Raw genomic sequence first — 13,958 nt, forward strand, 5'->3', positions numbered from 1 at the left:
GGCCGTGCCAAGCGAGGCCAGAAGTGGAAAAGAGGCCCCCGGGAGCCAGGATCTTGAAGTGTGGGGTACTGGGTATCCGTTTTGGGGGTGGACACATTTTGGAACGATGCCAGTGACGGTTACTCTTCCTGTGAGTACCAACAGGGCTGTGCAATTGTTTACTTTGAAGCGATCAAAACAACCAATTTGATCAGCTACAAAGGGGCTTCCAAACGCAGGTGGGGCGTGGTTGCTATCTTTTCGCTCCATTTCCCCACCCCCACTTTTTGAAGCTCCTCGTCTTCATACACAATAAAAACAATGGGCTAAACACAAACACACCCACGGTTGGCCCTGTCTCAGCGAGAGGTCACACGGGCTCTTGGCCACCTGCCTATCCTCAGTGGGCATCCAGCATCCTCTCTGCCCCAACCTTCCTCACAGTCCAGCCCCTGTCCTCCAGGCCCCTGGACCCAGAGGCTGGCTCAGAGACCAATCTGCAGGGACACCCCCCCCCCACCTTCAGCCAGGGTACATCCTGGATGGAAAGGCCCCAGGAAGCCCAAATCAGCCCTCACCCACAGTCCCCTCTGCTGCCGCAGAGCATGATGACCATGATGGTGGATACCAGGGAGAGGACGCCCTGGGGAAGAGACCGAGAGCCCACAGCCGGAGGCCATACTCCAGCTCCACTACCTGGTCCCACAACCCCTCTGGTCGCCCCAAAAAACCTACTGTCTAGGATCCTGAGTGGTCCAAGATCCAAGCCCCCTCCACCCCAACCCTTGGCCAATTCTCAATAGCACGCCCTGCCCCTGACAGACTCAGCCCCCATCTACCCCATCTGCCTCTTCCTCCCTTCTCCTCTCCCTTCCCCTCTGTTACCCTTCCTGCCCCTCCTCTCCCTCTGCCCCACTCCTTCACCCCCTCCTCCCCATCACTACCCCTTCTCCCACCGATGGCGTGCACAGTGGGTTCTTTTTGTGCAGGAGGTGTAGGCAGTAAAGAAGGCGGCCCCATTGGCTGACCCAGCCCGAATTTTCTGCCCCATTTCCCTCTCCTACTCCATCTAGCCAGAGCCTCCGTGACACCGCAGGCCACAGCCCCGCCAGGGAGCTGCTGGTCTTGGGAAGCTGGCTGCGGTGGGAGGTTGCCCACTCACTGCAGAGAACACATTGGAACAGCCATGCAGAAGCCGGCCACCAATTGGAAATGACCTGAGATGATGTCACTGTGTGGGGCAGCCAGGTGACAGTGGGGGTGGCTGCAGGCGCGCATGGTGACTGCACCTCTGGACTGGAACAGGGTGGCCTTAGCGCAGGGGTACAGGGGGAAGGACAGAGCTTTCATTTCTGTCTCTTCCTTATGAGACCCTGTCTCTCTGGGCACCACCCAGGATCAATATTTGTTATCCAAACAGTCATTAAACCCAGGTGTCCTTGCATTTTGGGGCATGCAGGTTGGTGTGCCATCTCCCGACTCAGAAAGGGCAAGGCCACACCACCATTACCATGGCAACCATGCTGCTGGAGATGGCCCCATACTCTGCAAGGTGGCCCTTTGGATAACACTTGTTCTCTAAGCAGACTCATTAGGCCCAGGTGACCCTGCTTTGCCATCACCAGGAAGGGCAGGGCACATCACTGTTGCCATGGCAACGGATGCTGTGGATGGTCCCAGACTGTACAAGGTGGAAAGAAAATTTTACTACCAACAGAAAGGTGGATGGTTCAGACCTGTAGGAGAGATGACCTGGTGGCCTGCTTCCATAAGGGCTACAGTTTAGGAGGTCTCTGGAGCCCCCACTATACCCCCAGTCTCCCACCTTATAAGGTCCCTCCCTCCACTAACCTTTGGGGAGCACGCACACACTCACTCCTTAACATCCCAGACACCCTCTCCCCTCTGCCTCGTCCTCTGCCAAGCTTCTCCCAAGACCAGTTCACTTTCACCTACCCCACTCACCTACACAGTGGCTGCCTCCATGGGCTCAGACATGAGACTGATTGTGAGGATGGGCGGGGCCGGGCGGTGTCTTCCCTGTGAGTCAGAACCAACTCGATGGGGCCCAACAACCACATGGGCAAAATCTTGAACAACGCAGGAAGCATCAAAGCAAGATGGAAGGAACACACAAAACCAGTCACCGTCCCAAAAAGAACTGGTCAACTCCCAGCCATCGCAAGAGGTAGCATGTGCTCAAGAACCGACGGCATCGTTGAAGGAAGAAGTCCAAGCTGCACTGAGAGCCTTCGCAGAAAACAAGGCCTTGGGAATCAGAAGAGAAGGCGAAATGTCGCAACAAGCTGATGAGGCACTGAAGCATGTACCCATCGGTGACTCCCCAAAAATAACAATGTGGAAGACAGCCACCTGGCTATAAAACTGGAAGAGTTCTATCCGTGTGCCCATTCCTCAGAGAGGGGGGTCCCAGCATGATGTGAGAATTATTGAACAATCCTATTAATAGCAGATGCAAATACAATGTTGCTGGAGAAAGCCCCAAACCAGCCTCCGCCGCACATGGAGAAGGCAGAAACTCAAGTCTGGTCGAGGCCAGGATGTGGAATGAGGGATGGCAGTGCTGGTGTGGGCTGAAAACAGAGAACACCAGAAAGATGCATACTGGTGTTTCATTGGCTGTGGATCATCACGACCCAGATAGCCTTGCAAGGAGTAGGAATTCCAAGACTCCACCTCTCTGTGCTCGTGCAGAACCTGCACCACGACCAAGAAACAGCTCTTTGACCAAAAGGCCATCCTGCATGGTTTAAAATCAGGAAAAGTGTGTTTGGGGGCTGTAAGCTTTCCCCACCCTCTATCTGTACGCTGAGCAAATCATCCAAGAAGCTGGATGGTATGAAGAAGCAAGCAGCCTCAGGATTGGAGGAAGGTTTATTTGCAGCCTGTGATGTACAGGTGACACAACTTCGCTTGCTGAAAATGAGGATGGGGGACATTAGCTGATGATGAAGATCGGAGACTGCAGCCTTCGGTACGGATTGCCACTCGATGCAACGCAATCTTCAACTAAATCAAGGGACAACACCATGAACAAACGGAGAGACGGTTGAAACGATCGCAGGTATCATCTTGTTTGGATCCACAATCAGTGCTCACGGACGTCAAGGAACCAAACGATCTACTGCACAAGGTCTCTTTAAAGTGTTGAGAGACCAAAAATGTTACTTTGAGGACCTGAGCCCCCGCCCCACCCCGGCTCTCATCAGCCCTGCCCCCACCAGTGTGCCCACTGTCATGAGCTAGCCCTCCTGAGGCTGGACTTTCTCAAGGGCCCACGTCCATCTTAAGGACTCTCAGGTTGGGGCCTGCAGGGACGTGGATACCCTGCCACCGAAGGATGGCTCATGAGGGAGCCTTCTTTAACTGCCTGGGCTCCAGGCTGGGCATTCCGTCCCCACTGGGAGTCCCCAGACGGGGCATCTCTGCAAGCTCCCTGTCACCTCCCCCACCTCCTCCCTCAGCTTGTGTTCCAGCATCCACACCCAGTGGGTTTCCCTTGGCAGCGTGGCCTGATCTGAGTCCTGGGGGCCAGAGGCCGCCCCCCAGGGTTGCCTGCCCTCCCTCTTTAGTGAGGAAGGAGGCTAGAGGACGCAGGCTCACACTGCTGCAGCCCCGCTCAGGGGACAATGCAGGGGACCTTGTATAGCCTGTGCATGCCAGGCTCACCTGTGGTCATCCCAGCCTAGTTCACCTCGCCAGCAGCCCCGTCCAGAACCTTCCTCGGAGAAGCCAGGTTCCCTTTCCCGCTCTTGGAGTCAAGGTGCTAGAATGTCCCGTCAGGTGTTTTCTGTCTTCCCATTCCCCAAGTGTCACTGGGGGAGGGAGCGGGAGGAAATGCCACCCATTAAGTCCCTCTGGCCAACTGGGACAAGTCCTGACTTGGCCAGCTCATCCCCCTGCAGGGCCCCTGCTCACTGTACTTCGTGAACTGAGCCCTGGTGGTAGAGTTGGGCTGCTAGCTTCAAGGTCAGCAGTTCAAAACCACCCGCCAGCTCCTGAGGAGAAAGATGAGGCTTTCAACTCCAGTAAAGAGTTATAGTCTCAGAAACCCACGGGGTCAGTTCTACCCTGTCCTATAAGGTCGCTATGTGTTGGTGTCAGCAGAGGGCAGTGAGCTTTTGAGTTCGAGCTGACCACTAGGTCAGCAGTTCGAATCTGTCAGCTGCTCCAAGGGAGCAAGAGGAGACAGTCTGCGCCTGTGAAGACTGACAGCCTCAGGTAGGGCCTTCCTTCTGTGGGGACTTGGTGAACATCTCTTTTAGATGGCTGCTTGTTTTAAGACATGCCTTTAAGACCCCAGACACTATTCATCCACCTGAGCCAGACACCATCATCTGAAAAACAAGCCAAAGCCAGGCTCAGAGCCCTCAGGGGCAGTCCTGCCTGTCCACCTGTGTTGCTGGGGTGGGAACTGACTCACCAGCAGTGGTGCTCCCTGCCATGTGCCCCTCTGGAAAGAACCGGAGGGTGGGGACGTCAGTGTTGGCACAATCAGATGGACATCTGAGATAGTGCTCCTCCAAGGCGACCCGCGTGTTAACCCCCTTCTAGCTTGTCCCTGTCCCTCTTTGCCAATCAGGAGTCAGCTGAGACCAGGGGACATTAGGATTAGCCACCGCAGTGCCGTGCCTTGGCAACTGCCTGCCGCTCTCCGATCCCCTCCTTCCAACTCCATCTTCCCCACCAGAGTGCCTTTCACATGTGCATTTGTCTCTGCCCCTCCCCGCCACATGCCCCTCTCCCAGATGGACCCTAAACGCCTGAAGAAGCAGCTCCCCAAAATCCTGAAACTCCTGAAACCCGACGACCGGATCCTGATTGTGGGCACCACGCAGCGGCCCTTCGACGCCGAGCTGCAGTCCTTCTGCCGAGTTTACCAAAAAATCATCCTGGTGCCTCGGCCAGACTATGCCTCCAGATACGGCAAGTACCCCTCGGGCAGTGGGTGGGTGAAGACGGGCGCTGGGACCCACAAGAAGCATGGTGTATAACCGCGAAAGCATTGAGGAGTGGTGACCCTGTGTGGCCTGCCACGAGGGAGACCGGGGTCCAGTTTCCAGATAGGGCACCTCACACGCAGCCACCACCTGACTGTCCGCAGAGGCAGGTGCATGGCTGTGCCGCTGTGCTGCTCTGTCAGCAGAGTTTCCAGCTTAGGAGACTAGGAAGAAAGGTCTGGTGATCTGCTTTGGAAATATCAACCCTGTGAAGCAGAGCTCTGTCCTGACACCCAGGAGGTCACCATGAGTGAGCTCATGGCTGAGCATGTGTGAGGCTGGTGCATGCCGGGGATGCTGAATGGCTCTCCGAGAAGCTTCCAGACTAAGAAGGACAAGGAAGAGTCCCGGCTGTCTGCTTGGAAAAATAGCCAATGAAAAGGTCCGTGGATCTTCACAGGACTGGACAGCCCCTAATTCCTTGCCCCACCAAGAACAGGGGTAGAGAGGGGCCAGGCAGTTAGCACCAACAGGGAAGAATGAAATGACACAGCTCTGCCAGGTGACAGAACGCAGTCACTGAAGACAAAGGGGCCGGGGTGGGGACTCGTGGTCTTGGCGCTGAGGCGGGCAGAAGCCCACGTGGGGCTGGCTTCTCTCCTGAGGACAGGTGTGAGTCTCCTGTCGACCACCGCTTCTTTTCACCGCTTGTCTGGGGTCTTCTTGTGGTCCGTGTGCCTGCCTGCGTCTCTCCAGCCTGGAGACAATGCTCGGGACAAAGGTGACGTTGTTCTTGTGTCTCATCCAGGCCCGGGGTCACTCGTTTAAAAGTCAACACTTGATCCCACAGCTTGCTCCTTCCATCCTTTCTTCCTGGATGCACAGAGCAACAAGGAACGCCCTTCTCTGGACTCACAGGCAATCCCTGTCTGACTGTGCACTGCTCGATTACTTTTAAAAGAAAAACAAGTTGAAGGTTTGTGACAATCCTCTGTGGAGCATGAGAGAAAGATGGGGCTCCCCGCCCCTGTAAAGAGTCACCGTCTCTCTCGGAAACCCACAGGGGCAGCGCAAGCCTGCCCTGTAGGGTCACTGCAAGTCGGCATCGACCCGAGGGCAATAATGTTGAGTGTGTGTGTGTGTGTGTGTGTGTGTGTGTGTGTGGCAAGTCTGTTTTCCCCAGCATCCTGTCCTCACTTCCTAGCTACATGTTAAATTGTGGCATTTGGCGAAGATTATTGAGAGTGCTAAGGGCCACCACAAGGACAAACAGATCCATCCTGGAAGAAGAACAGCCGGAATGCCCCTTCGAGGCAGGGATGGCGACACTCCGCCTCAGGAGCTCTGGATACATTACCAGGAGAGACCAGTCTATGGAGAAGGACATCATGCAAAGTGGCACAGAGGGAGAGGAGGAAAGAGGAAGGCACTTGATGAGACAGGTGGACACCATGGGCTGCAACCTGGGGCCCCAAGGTGGTGACAATTTTAGTGAGGAGGACGCAGGACCGGGCAATGTCTGGATCCTGTTACTGTTAAGGGGACAGAGCATTGCTCTCACCCTGGATTGAGCGGTGTCTGCAGTTTACCACAAGGCAAGCCCCTCGGCTGTCAATCTACTGCCAGCTCTCAGGCTGAGCTAAAAACCCGATTCAGCCTGCATATCCCCCTGAAGCACTCTCGGCAACACGGGGAGGGAGGAAACCACGGGCTCCCCTCAGCTGTGGACAGAGACTGGTGCTTCTTCAGTTCAGATACTGAATCTTTTCATTATCCTTCCTCCGCGGGGTCAGTTTTCCAGCACAGAACCCTCACCCAGACTTACATGCTTGCGTTCCTGCTGGGATTCTGCGAGTTCGTGGCCACGTGGCTGGCCTCTCCATCTTAAAGAAAGCCTGCCCCCATCATTGCATTGGTCAAGAACAGTCTCTCCCAACCCACACAGTGGGCGCTACAAACCCCTCTCCCGGCTGCCATGGGCAGCACCAATGGGAATGAGTGTGGAGAGCAGAGGTGGCCCAGGCTGGGAAACTCAGCCCTTCGAGTCCTCCAACTATGATTCCCCATCTCCCTCTCCTCACCCCAACACCCCGCTGCCTTCAGACCCTCTCCTCAATGGCAGCCCCCTGCCCCCACCCTCACCCTCACCCCCGCTTGATGAATGCCTTGTCTGGGCCCCAGAAGCCCCTGCGGGTTTCCTTCCCTCCCCATCCTAATACTGCCTCTCTCCTCCAGGGGCCTTCTCACTAATGGCCCAATCCATCACCCAACCCCCGCCCCAGACCCACTGTCTGCGGGGCTCAGGCCAGTGTGCATCTGAAGGTGTTACTAGAATTGGAGGGTTCAGGGAGTCGGACACTCACCCCGGCCACATCAGCCACCTCTCATGTGTTTGTAAAACCCCACATCAAACCCATTTGTACAGAAATGAAGAAGATGGGTGGCATTCTCTGCAGGGGCAGCGAGGGCGGGACCCACGGGATGTGGCTAGTGGGGAGACCTGGCTCGCTGCAAGCCAAGGAGAACATGGAAGACAGATGCTCCTCCCAAGAAAATGTAAAACAGGACCCCAGGCGTCCTGAGCCCCCACCCAGCCCATTGCTTTGTATGTTGTAGACGTTATAAATCTGGAGGAGCCCTGCTGGCATAGTGGTTATGCATCAGACTGCAGTCTGCAAGGTGAGCAGTTCAAGACCACCAGCGCTCGACTCCCGGTGAAGAGTGACAACTCAGAAACCCACAGGGCAGCTCCCCACCCTGTCCTGTGAGGGTCGCTGTGAGTCCGTACCAACTCGATGGCAGCGAGTTTGTTTTTAGGTTTGTTTGGTTTTTTAATACATCAGGAGCAGGAGCCTCCATGGTGGTGTGGTACATTACGCACTGAGCTGCTTGCTCACCCGGAGGTTGGTGGTTCAAGCCTACCAGTCGCTCCACAGGAGAAAGATGAGGCTTTCTGTTTCCCACCAAGACTGACAGGCTCAGCCGCTCACAAGGGCAGTTCTCCTCTGACCTGTGCCATCGAGTCTCTGGGAGGCAGGGTCGACTCAGGGGCAGTGAGATTCCGGAGAGGAGACCTGCCCAGTCCCAAACCCAAATGGCGGCTCTGCCTCGGGCTGTGAAGTCCCACCTGAACCTGGCGGGTCCTCACCTGCTCCAGGCTCACCTGTCCACGAGCTTGTCCTGCAGCTCACGTACACGGTCTTTAGAGCTGATGGCTTCTCAAGAGTTGGGGCATGGTGCCAAGAGCCCATGGGGCGTAGCTGTTACGAACCGGGCTGCTCACAGCGAGGTCATGGCTCACAACCACCAGCCGCTCCATGGGAGAAAGACGGGCTCTCTACTCCCATCAAGAGGGACCGTCTCAGAAACTCGCATGGGGCACTTCTGCCCTGTCCTGTAGGGTTACTGTGAGTCGGCGTGGACAGCTGCCAGTGAGCTTGGTTGTTTGAGGGAACCATGTCAAGCAGCAGTGCTACTGCTGATACTAACTCCGGGGACACCGGGAATCACGGGCACAGGGAGCAAAGGGCCACCCATACACTAGAAAATAAATAGATATATATTTCAATCGTACCTGTTTCTCACAGCACGCTGAGAGGTAGGTCTCTGTAGCTCCATGTGTCTCTAGTTCAAATGAGCCCCCAGCAAGGAAGCCGAGTAGGTCCTGCAGGATCTGAGAGGGGACTGAGGATCTCGTGGCCTTGGTTGGCCTCTCTCAGGGTCCCCAAAGCCCGCACCCTGGACAGACTGCAGGCCTGATGGCGAAATCTGCCCTCTCCCTCAGGCAAGGGCCCTGTGGTGACATCTGCCCAAAAGAAGCCAGAGGCCCAGTGCTCATCCATCCAGCTCCAACTCTAGGCGGATCCAGGGCTGTTGGCGTTAAGCCGTGCTGCCCAGGGTTCTCGGCGGCTGATGTTTTAGAAGGAGACCGCCGGGCCTTTCTTCTGAGGTGCCTCTGCGGGGTGGCTCTGAGCTCCAGCTTTGCAGGCAGCAGCTGAGCAGTCCATCAGCATTTGCATCAGGACTCTGGAGACAAGTTGCTGGGCTAGTTCTCGGCTCCTCATGGGTCGGAGTTAAGTCTTTAACCGTCCTGTTCCTGTGCAGTAGTTAGACCTTCTCCACTTAGAATCCACGCCTTTAGGTAACATGGTCTTTTGACAGACCCAGCAGTACCTGGATTTCCCAGCAGAGTGAACAGGACGGACCCTGGTGGCATAGTGGATTGTGCATTGGGCTACTTCAACCACAAGGTCGGCAGTTCGAACCCCCCAGTCACTTCTCCAGAGAAAGAGGAGGCTGTCGGCTCGTGCAGCGTAATTACTGGCTTGGAGAACCCCCGGGGGACAGTTCTGCCTTGAGCTCTAGATCCTAGTCGACTCAATGGGAGGGACTGTTTGCTTTTTCACATGGTTTGTTGTTGGTTAGGTTTCACATCTGTCTGTCTGTCTGTCTGTTGAGACTTGACAGGGCTCAGACCCTGCTTGCTGCCAATAAGCTGCCTGGCTGTAAAAGTGGAACGGGCCAGGCTTGTGTGGCAGGTGCCTTGACAAAGACAAAAGCAGCAAGACAGAATCGGTAGCCGTCATAACGAACCTCGTGCGACCGGGTTCCTTGGTTTGGTGATTTCAGATCATGGTTCCAGGGGATTTCCAGTGAATCTGCCAACAAGGCATTTCGTGCTTCTGGTCTACCTCCTAGTTCACCGTGTGGTTCCCAAGCTCTTCGAGGTCAGCAATCAGCCTTCCAAAGGGCGGCGATCGATCTCCACTTGCTCCTGGAACATCAGAGGAAGTAGAACCAGGGGTCACAGAGGACAAAGAGTAGGGGGCCCTGGAGGAATATGGAATATGTGGCTAATCGCCTCCATAAGCAATTTCTCCCTTTGCCGGGAGACCTGAACTGGGTGGTACCCGGCCGCCCTGATGGACTGTTGAGAGCAAAGATTCTACTGAAGAATCCTGATCTAAAAGGGGTGGTGGGGGAGGGAAATGCAGGCAGAATTTCAAATTCTCAGGGAATCCAGGTCTTCTGGACCCATAAAGTCCAAAGGGACCCCCACAATAACTACCCTGAGATCACCCTGAAGCTCTGAGTCAGCTGAAAACCACAGCTGTTGCAGAAGGACCCCTGGAGCAGCTCCTTAGAGAATGAGCTGTGGCCACTGGTGCTGTCCAGTCAGCTCCGACTCACAGTGACCCCAAGCATGATGGTGTGAAGCACCACCCAGCCCCGCGCCGCCCCGACGACTCTCAGGATGGAGCCCACCTGAGAAGCCCATGCCCTTCATCTCATTTGAGGGCCTTCCTCATTTTTACCCTCCCCCCCTCCACTCTACCGAGCATGATGTCCTCCTCCAGGGGCTGGTCCCTCCTGACCACTTTTCCCAAGTCCATGGGACGAAGTCCCATCGTCTTTGTCTCTAAGGAGCATGTCTGGCCGTACTTCCTCCAAGCAGGACTTCAGAAGGTCCCCCTTTGGGGGCAGCCAGGTCACACGAGTGGGGCAGAAACCACTGAGAAAGATTGCGAACCTCTTCAAAGACACCGCTTTCAAGCAATGCTAACCCTTGTCAGTACGTTCTTTGTCCTTGCCCATCTGATGGGGACGTGTGGGTCCAGAGAGCCAGTGCCATCCATACCACTGCCTCAAGGCTGAAGTTTGCCGAAGGGGCAGAGGGGTGTTTGTAGGCCGACCTCGGAGACATCGTGGGCTCTGTCCCAGACGCCGCCATAAAGCAAGCATGGCAGTAAAGTGAGTCACACGTCCTTTTCGGCTCCCTGGTACCTAGAAAAGTTCTGTTTACACTGAACTGGGGGAGCCCTGGTGGTGCAGTGGTTACCCGTCAGGCCACTAACCCAGAGGTCAGCGGTTCAAACCCACCGGCCGTACTGCAGCAGAAAAAGGAGGCTTCCTGCTCCCGTCAAGAGCGACAGTCTCAGAAACCCGCAGGAGTAGCTCTCCCCTGTCCTTCGGTCTCTGTGAGTCAGAATCCCCCACCCAGGGGGCAGCGAGTCTGGCTTTGGGTTTGGTAGTCCAAGAGGTGTACCACAGGACGATGGAGAAGCTTGAAGCCCTGTGCCAGTGACCGACATGGGACACCATGGCGCGACGTGTGCACGGGCTGCTGGGGAAATGGTGCCCATAGACCTGGCTCCCAGTACGGTTCACATCAAACCTCCGTGTGTCACAAGCACGGGGTCTGCACAGGGCGGTCAGACCAGGTCAGCCGGGGGACTTGGCTTGCTCTGATAAACGGGGGGTGCTTCCGAGCCCTCCTCTCCCCGAGAGCAGGAGCTCGGCGGAGGCAGTTGGGGCTCCAGGCCAGGGGGGCTTCTCATGGGCTCATGCTGCTCTCGGTCTCCTCTCCCCCATCCTGGGCGAAGCAGTGCTGTGGGAACAGATCATCCAGCGCAACGGGGGCTTCCTGACGAAAACACTGAACATCAGCTGCCTGGCCAAGGTCACCGACGGCTTCACCCAAGGCCACATTGTCCAGGTGGTCAAGCGCGTGCTGACCGAGCGCCGTCTGAAGCAGCAGGCCCGCAAGCCGCTGAGTGCTGTGGAGTTCATCACGGTCCTCACCAGCATGAACCCCGTGTACCAGGAGGAGGAGGACAGCTTTAAGGTAAGGGGCACCTCACCATGGTTCCTACGCGTGAGCCCACGGCTGTGGCCACGGGGTCCCTCCATCGTGTTGAGGGCCTTCCTCTTTTACACCGGCCCTCTACCTCACCGAACACGAGGTCCTTCTCCAGGGTCTCTCCTGACCACATGTCCAAAGTAGATGAGACAAAGTCTCGCCATCCTGGCCGCTAGGGAGCATTCTGGTTGTCCTTCTTCTGTGGTACTTTGAGTATTCGTCACCAACACCATCATTCAGATGCAGCCACCGCCCTTCACTCTTCCTTCCTCAGTGTCTGACTCACATGAGCTGTCAGTCTGAGTACTTCAGAGAAACAAATCCACAGACACTCATGGATAAGAGAGAGTTTTATATAAAGGGTGAGTGCACATCGAGAAAACATCCCAACTCGGTGCTGCCCAAGGCCACAAGTCCAACATTAGCCCATATGTCCGACACCAATCCACAAAGTCCTCCTCCATCTCACAAAACACATGCAATGACGCCGACTGCAGGAGGAAAGCCGAGTCAGTGAATGTGTAAGCATCTCGGCGCTGGCAGGGGTCTCCACACGGCTGCTCCAGCGCCCAGGGCTGCATCGGGGTAGGTCCATGCGGCTTCTCCTTGGGGATGTCTAGAAGGAAGTGAGCCCTGCCAACTGAAGCAGGGAACTGGCTAAGGCAGCTGCACCGTGGTCCGACCATCAGAAAGCAAGAGACCCAAGAACTAAAAAGGCGAGGCTCACCGAGCCATTTATCCCTCCACCCTTCAATTAACCCCACATGCGTTTATTGGCCAGGTTAGCACAATAAACTTTAACTATATCACAAGCCTATGAGACAATGGAGAACACCATGGCTTGGCTCAGGAGCCCTTTAGTCCCCAAAATAGCATCCCTGCATCCCAACACCCTAAGGAGGTTTTGTGCAGCAGATGTGCCCGATGCAATGCATCGTTTGATCTCTTGACTGCTGCGTCCATGAGCACTGATGGTGGATCCAAGATCAGACCGGCAGTGAGGATTGGGTCTTCTCTACCCTGAGGCCTAATCCATAGTAAAGGCTGCAGTCCCTGGTCTTCATCATCTCCTCACTTTCAGTCAGCAAAATGTTGCCATCTGCGCAGCGCAGGTTCTTAATCAGCCTTCCTCCACTCCCGATGCCACCTTCCCCTCCCTATGACCCAGCTTCTCCGGGGACTCGCGTCTCTGGTAAGCTATGGTTAGGATGTGGGCACAACGCCTGCGCCCTGGGAAACCCACCGGATTGCGATCTTCGCCTGATGGCGGTGGGCTGGAACCGAACCTGAGTCAGCTCCAAGGTCTGCCTGTGCCGGAAAGTTTGTAGGCAGAACAAAGGCTGAGCTGAATGCCGTCCCAGGGCCAGTGACCCTCGGCTGCTGGCTGGTGTTTGGGTGCCAGCATCGATGGGATCCGTTCAGCCGTCTTCCCCTTGAATGGCTCACACATGGCTACGAGTCCAGCTACCAGGGGCCATTCACAATGGCCAGCAAGGGCACACGTTCAGGGCAGACAAAGGTCACCTGCACAGCAGAGGGGCAGTGTTAACTTTGGCCCACGTTCCCTCAACTACCCACCATCCGTGTCATAAGACACACAGATGGGAAACCACAGAGGACCAGAGTGTGCAGGGAACACAACCAATGCCCACAGCCGTGACGGAGCCCCGGCGGTATAGTGGTGAAGCACCAGGCTGCGATCCACATGGTCGGCAGTTCAAAACCACCTGCAGCTCCGCCAGAGAGAGCCTGGGCTTTTGACTCCAGTCGATAGTTACAGTCTCTGAAATCCACAGGGGAATTTCGCTCCAAGTCAGCTTTGACTCGATGGCAGCGAGAGCCCACCATGGGGGGACCCCTGGCTCTCCCTGCCCAGCAGGCCCGCTTCTGCCAACACAGGTCGGGCATCCCATTTTCCTGATCAGCAGTCTCTCTCCTTCCAGAACTGGTATGCCAAAACCCCTCTGGGCAGGAGGCGAGCGCTGGCCCTCACCGGGGGTGAAGCAGAAAAGGACAAAGGTAAAAAGAAGGAGGAGAAGAAGTGACGCCTTCTTGGAAAGCCGCCTTGGAGGGAGATGGCCCCGCCCTCCCGAGAGAAGACTCCCCAAGCAGGAGAAGACACTTGCAGATGGGGGGAGTTGAGCTCGTGCCAGGAGCTCACTGCCCCCTTCCCTGAGCAGCAGGCTGGGCCCCGGGCCCGTTGTCCCGGCTGCCGTGTCTAGAACTTGTAGTTGTTTGTTCGCTTAAAGTAAGTTTGCACATAACCCGCACCCCCTTGTCCCACCCCCCACAGCCCGCCCCACATTGGACACCTCTCGTGAGTAGGAATCGCCAGGTTTACATTGTGACGGTCACTGCACATTGCCGCCGCGGAGCCT

At 56.1% G+C, this 13,958-nt stretch overlaps 1 protein-coding gene across 1 annotated transcript in view; it reads left to right on the forward strand.

The window, feature by feature from the left end:
• DRC11 (dynein regulatory complex subunit 11) overlaps positions 1–13,625 on the forward strand; it is a 166,435-nt gene extending 152,810 nt beyond the window's left edge. The window contains exons 18-20 of the mRNA XM_075530131.1: positions 4,749–4,926; positions 11,327–11,565; positions 13,524–13,625. Of these exons, the coding sequence (XP_075386246.1) occupies positions 4,749–4,926; positions 11,327–11,565; positions 13,524–13,625 (519 nt within the window). The remainder of the gene's footprint in view (positions 1–4,748; positions 4,927–11,326; positions 11,566–13,523) is intronic.
• Positions 13,626–13,958: the final 333 nt, after the last annotated feature.

Source organism: Tenrec ecaudatus, chromosome 13 (assembly GCF_050624435.1).
Source record: "Tenrec ecaudatus isolate mTenEca1 chromosome 13, mTenEca1.hap1, whole genome shotgun sequence".
NCBI classification, from domain to species: Eukaryota; Metazoa; Chordata; class Mammalia; order Afrosoricida; family Tenrecidae; genus Tenrec; species Tenrec ecaudatus.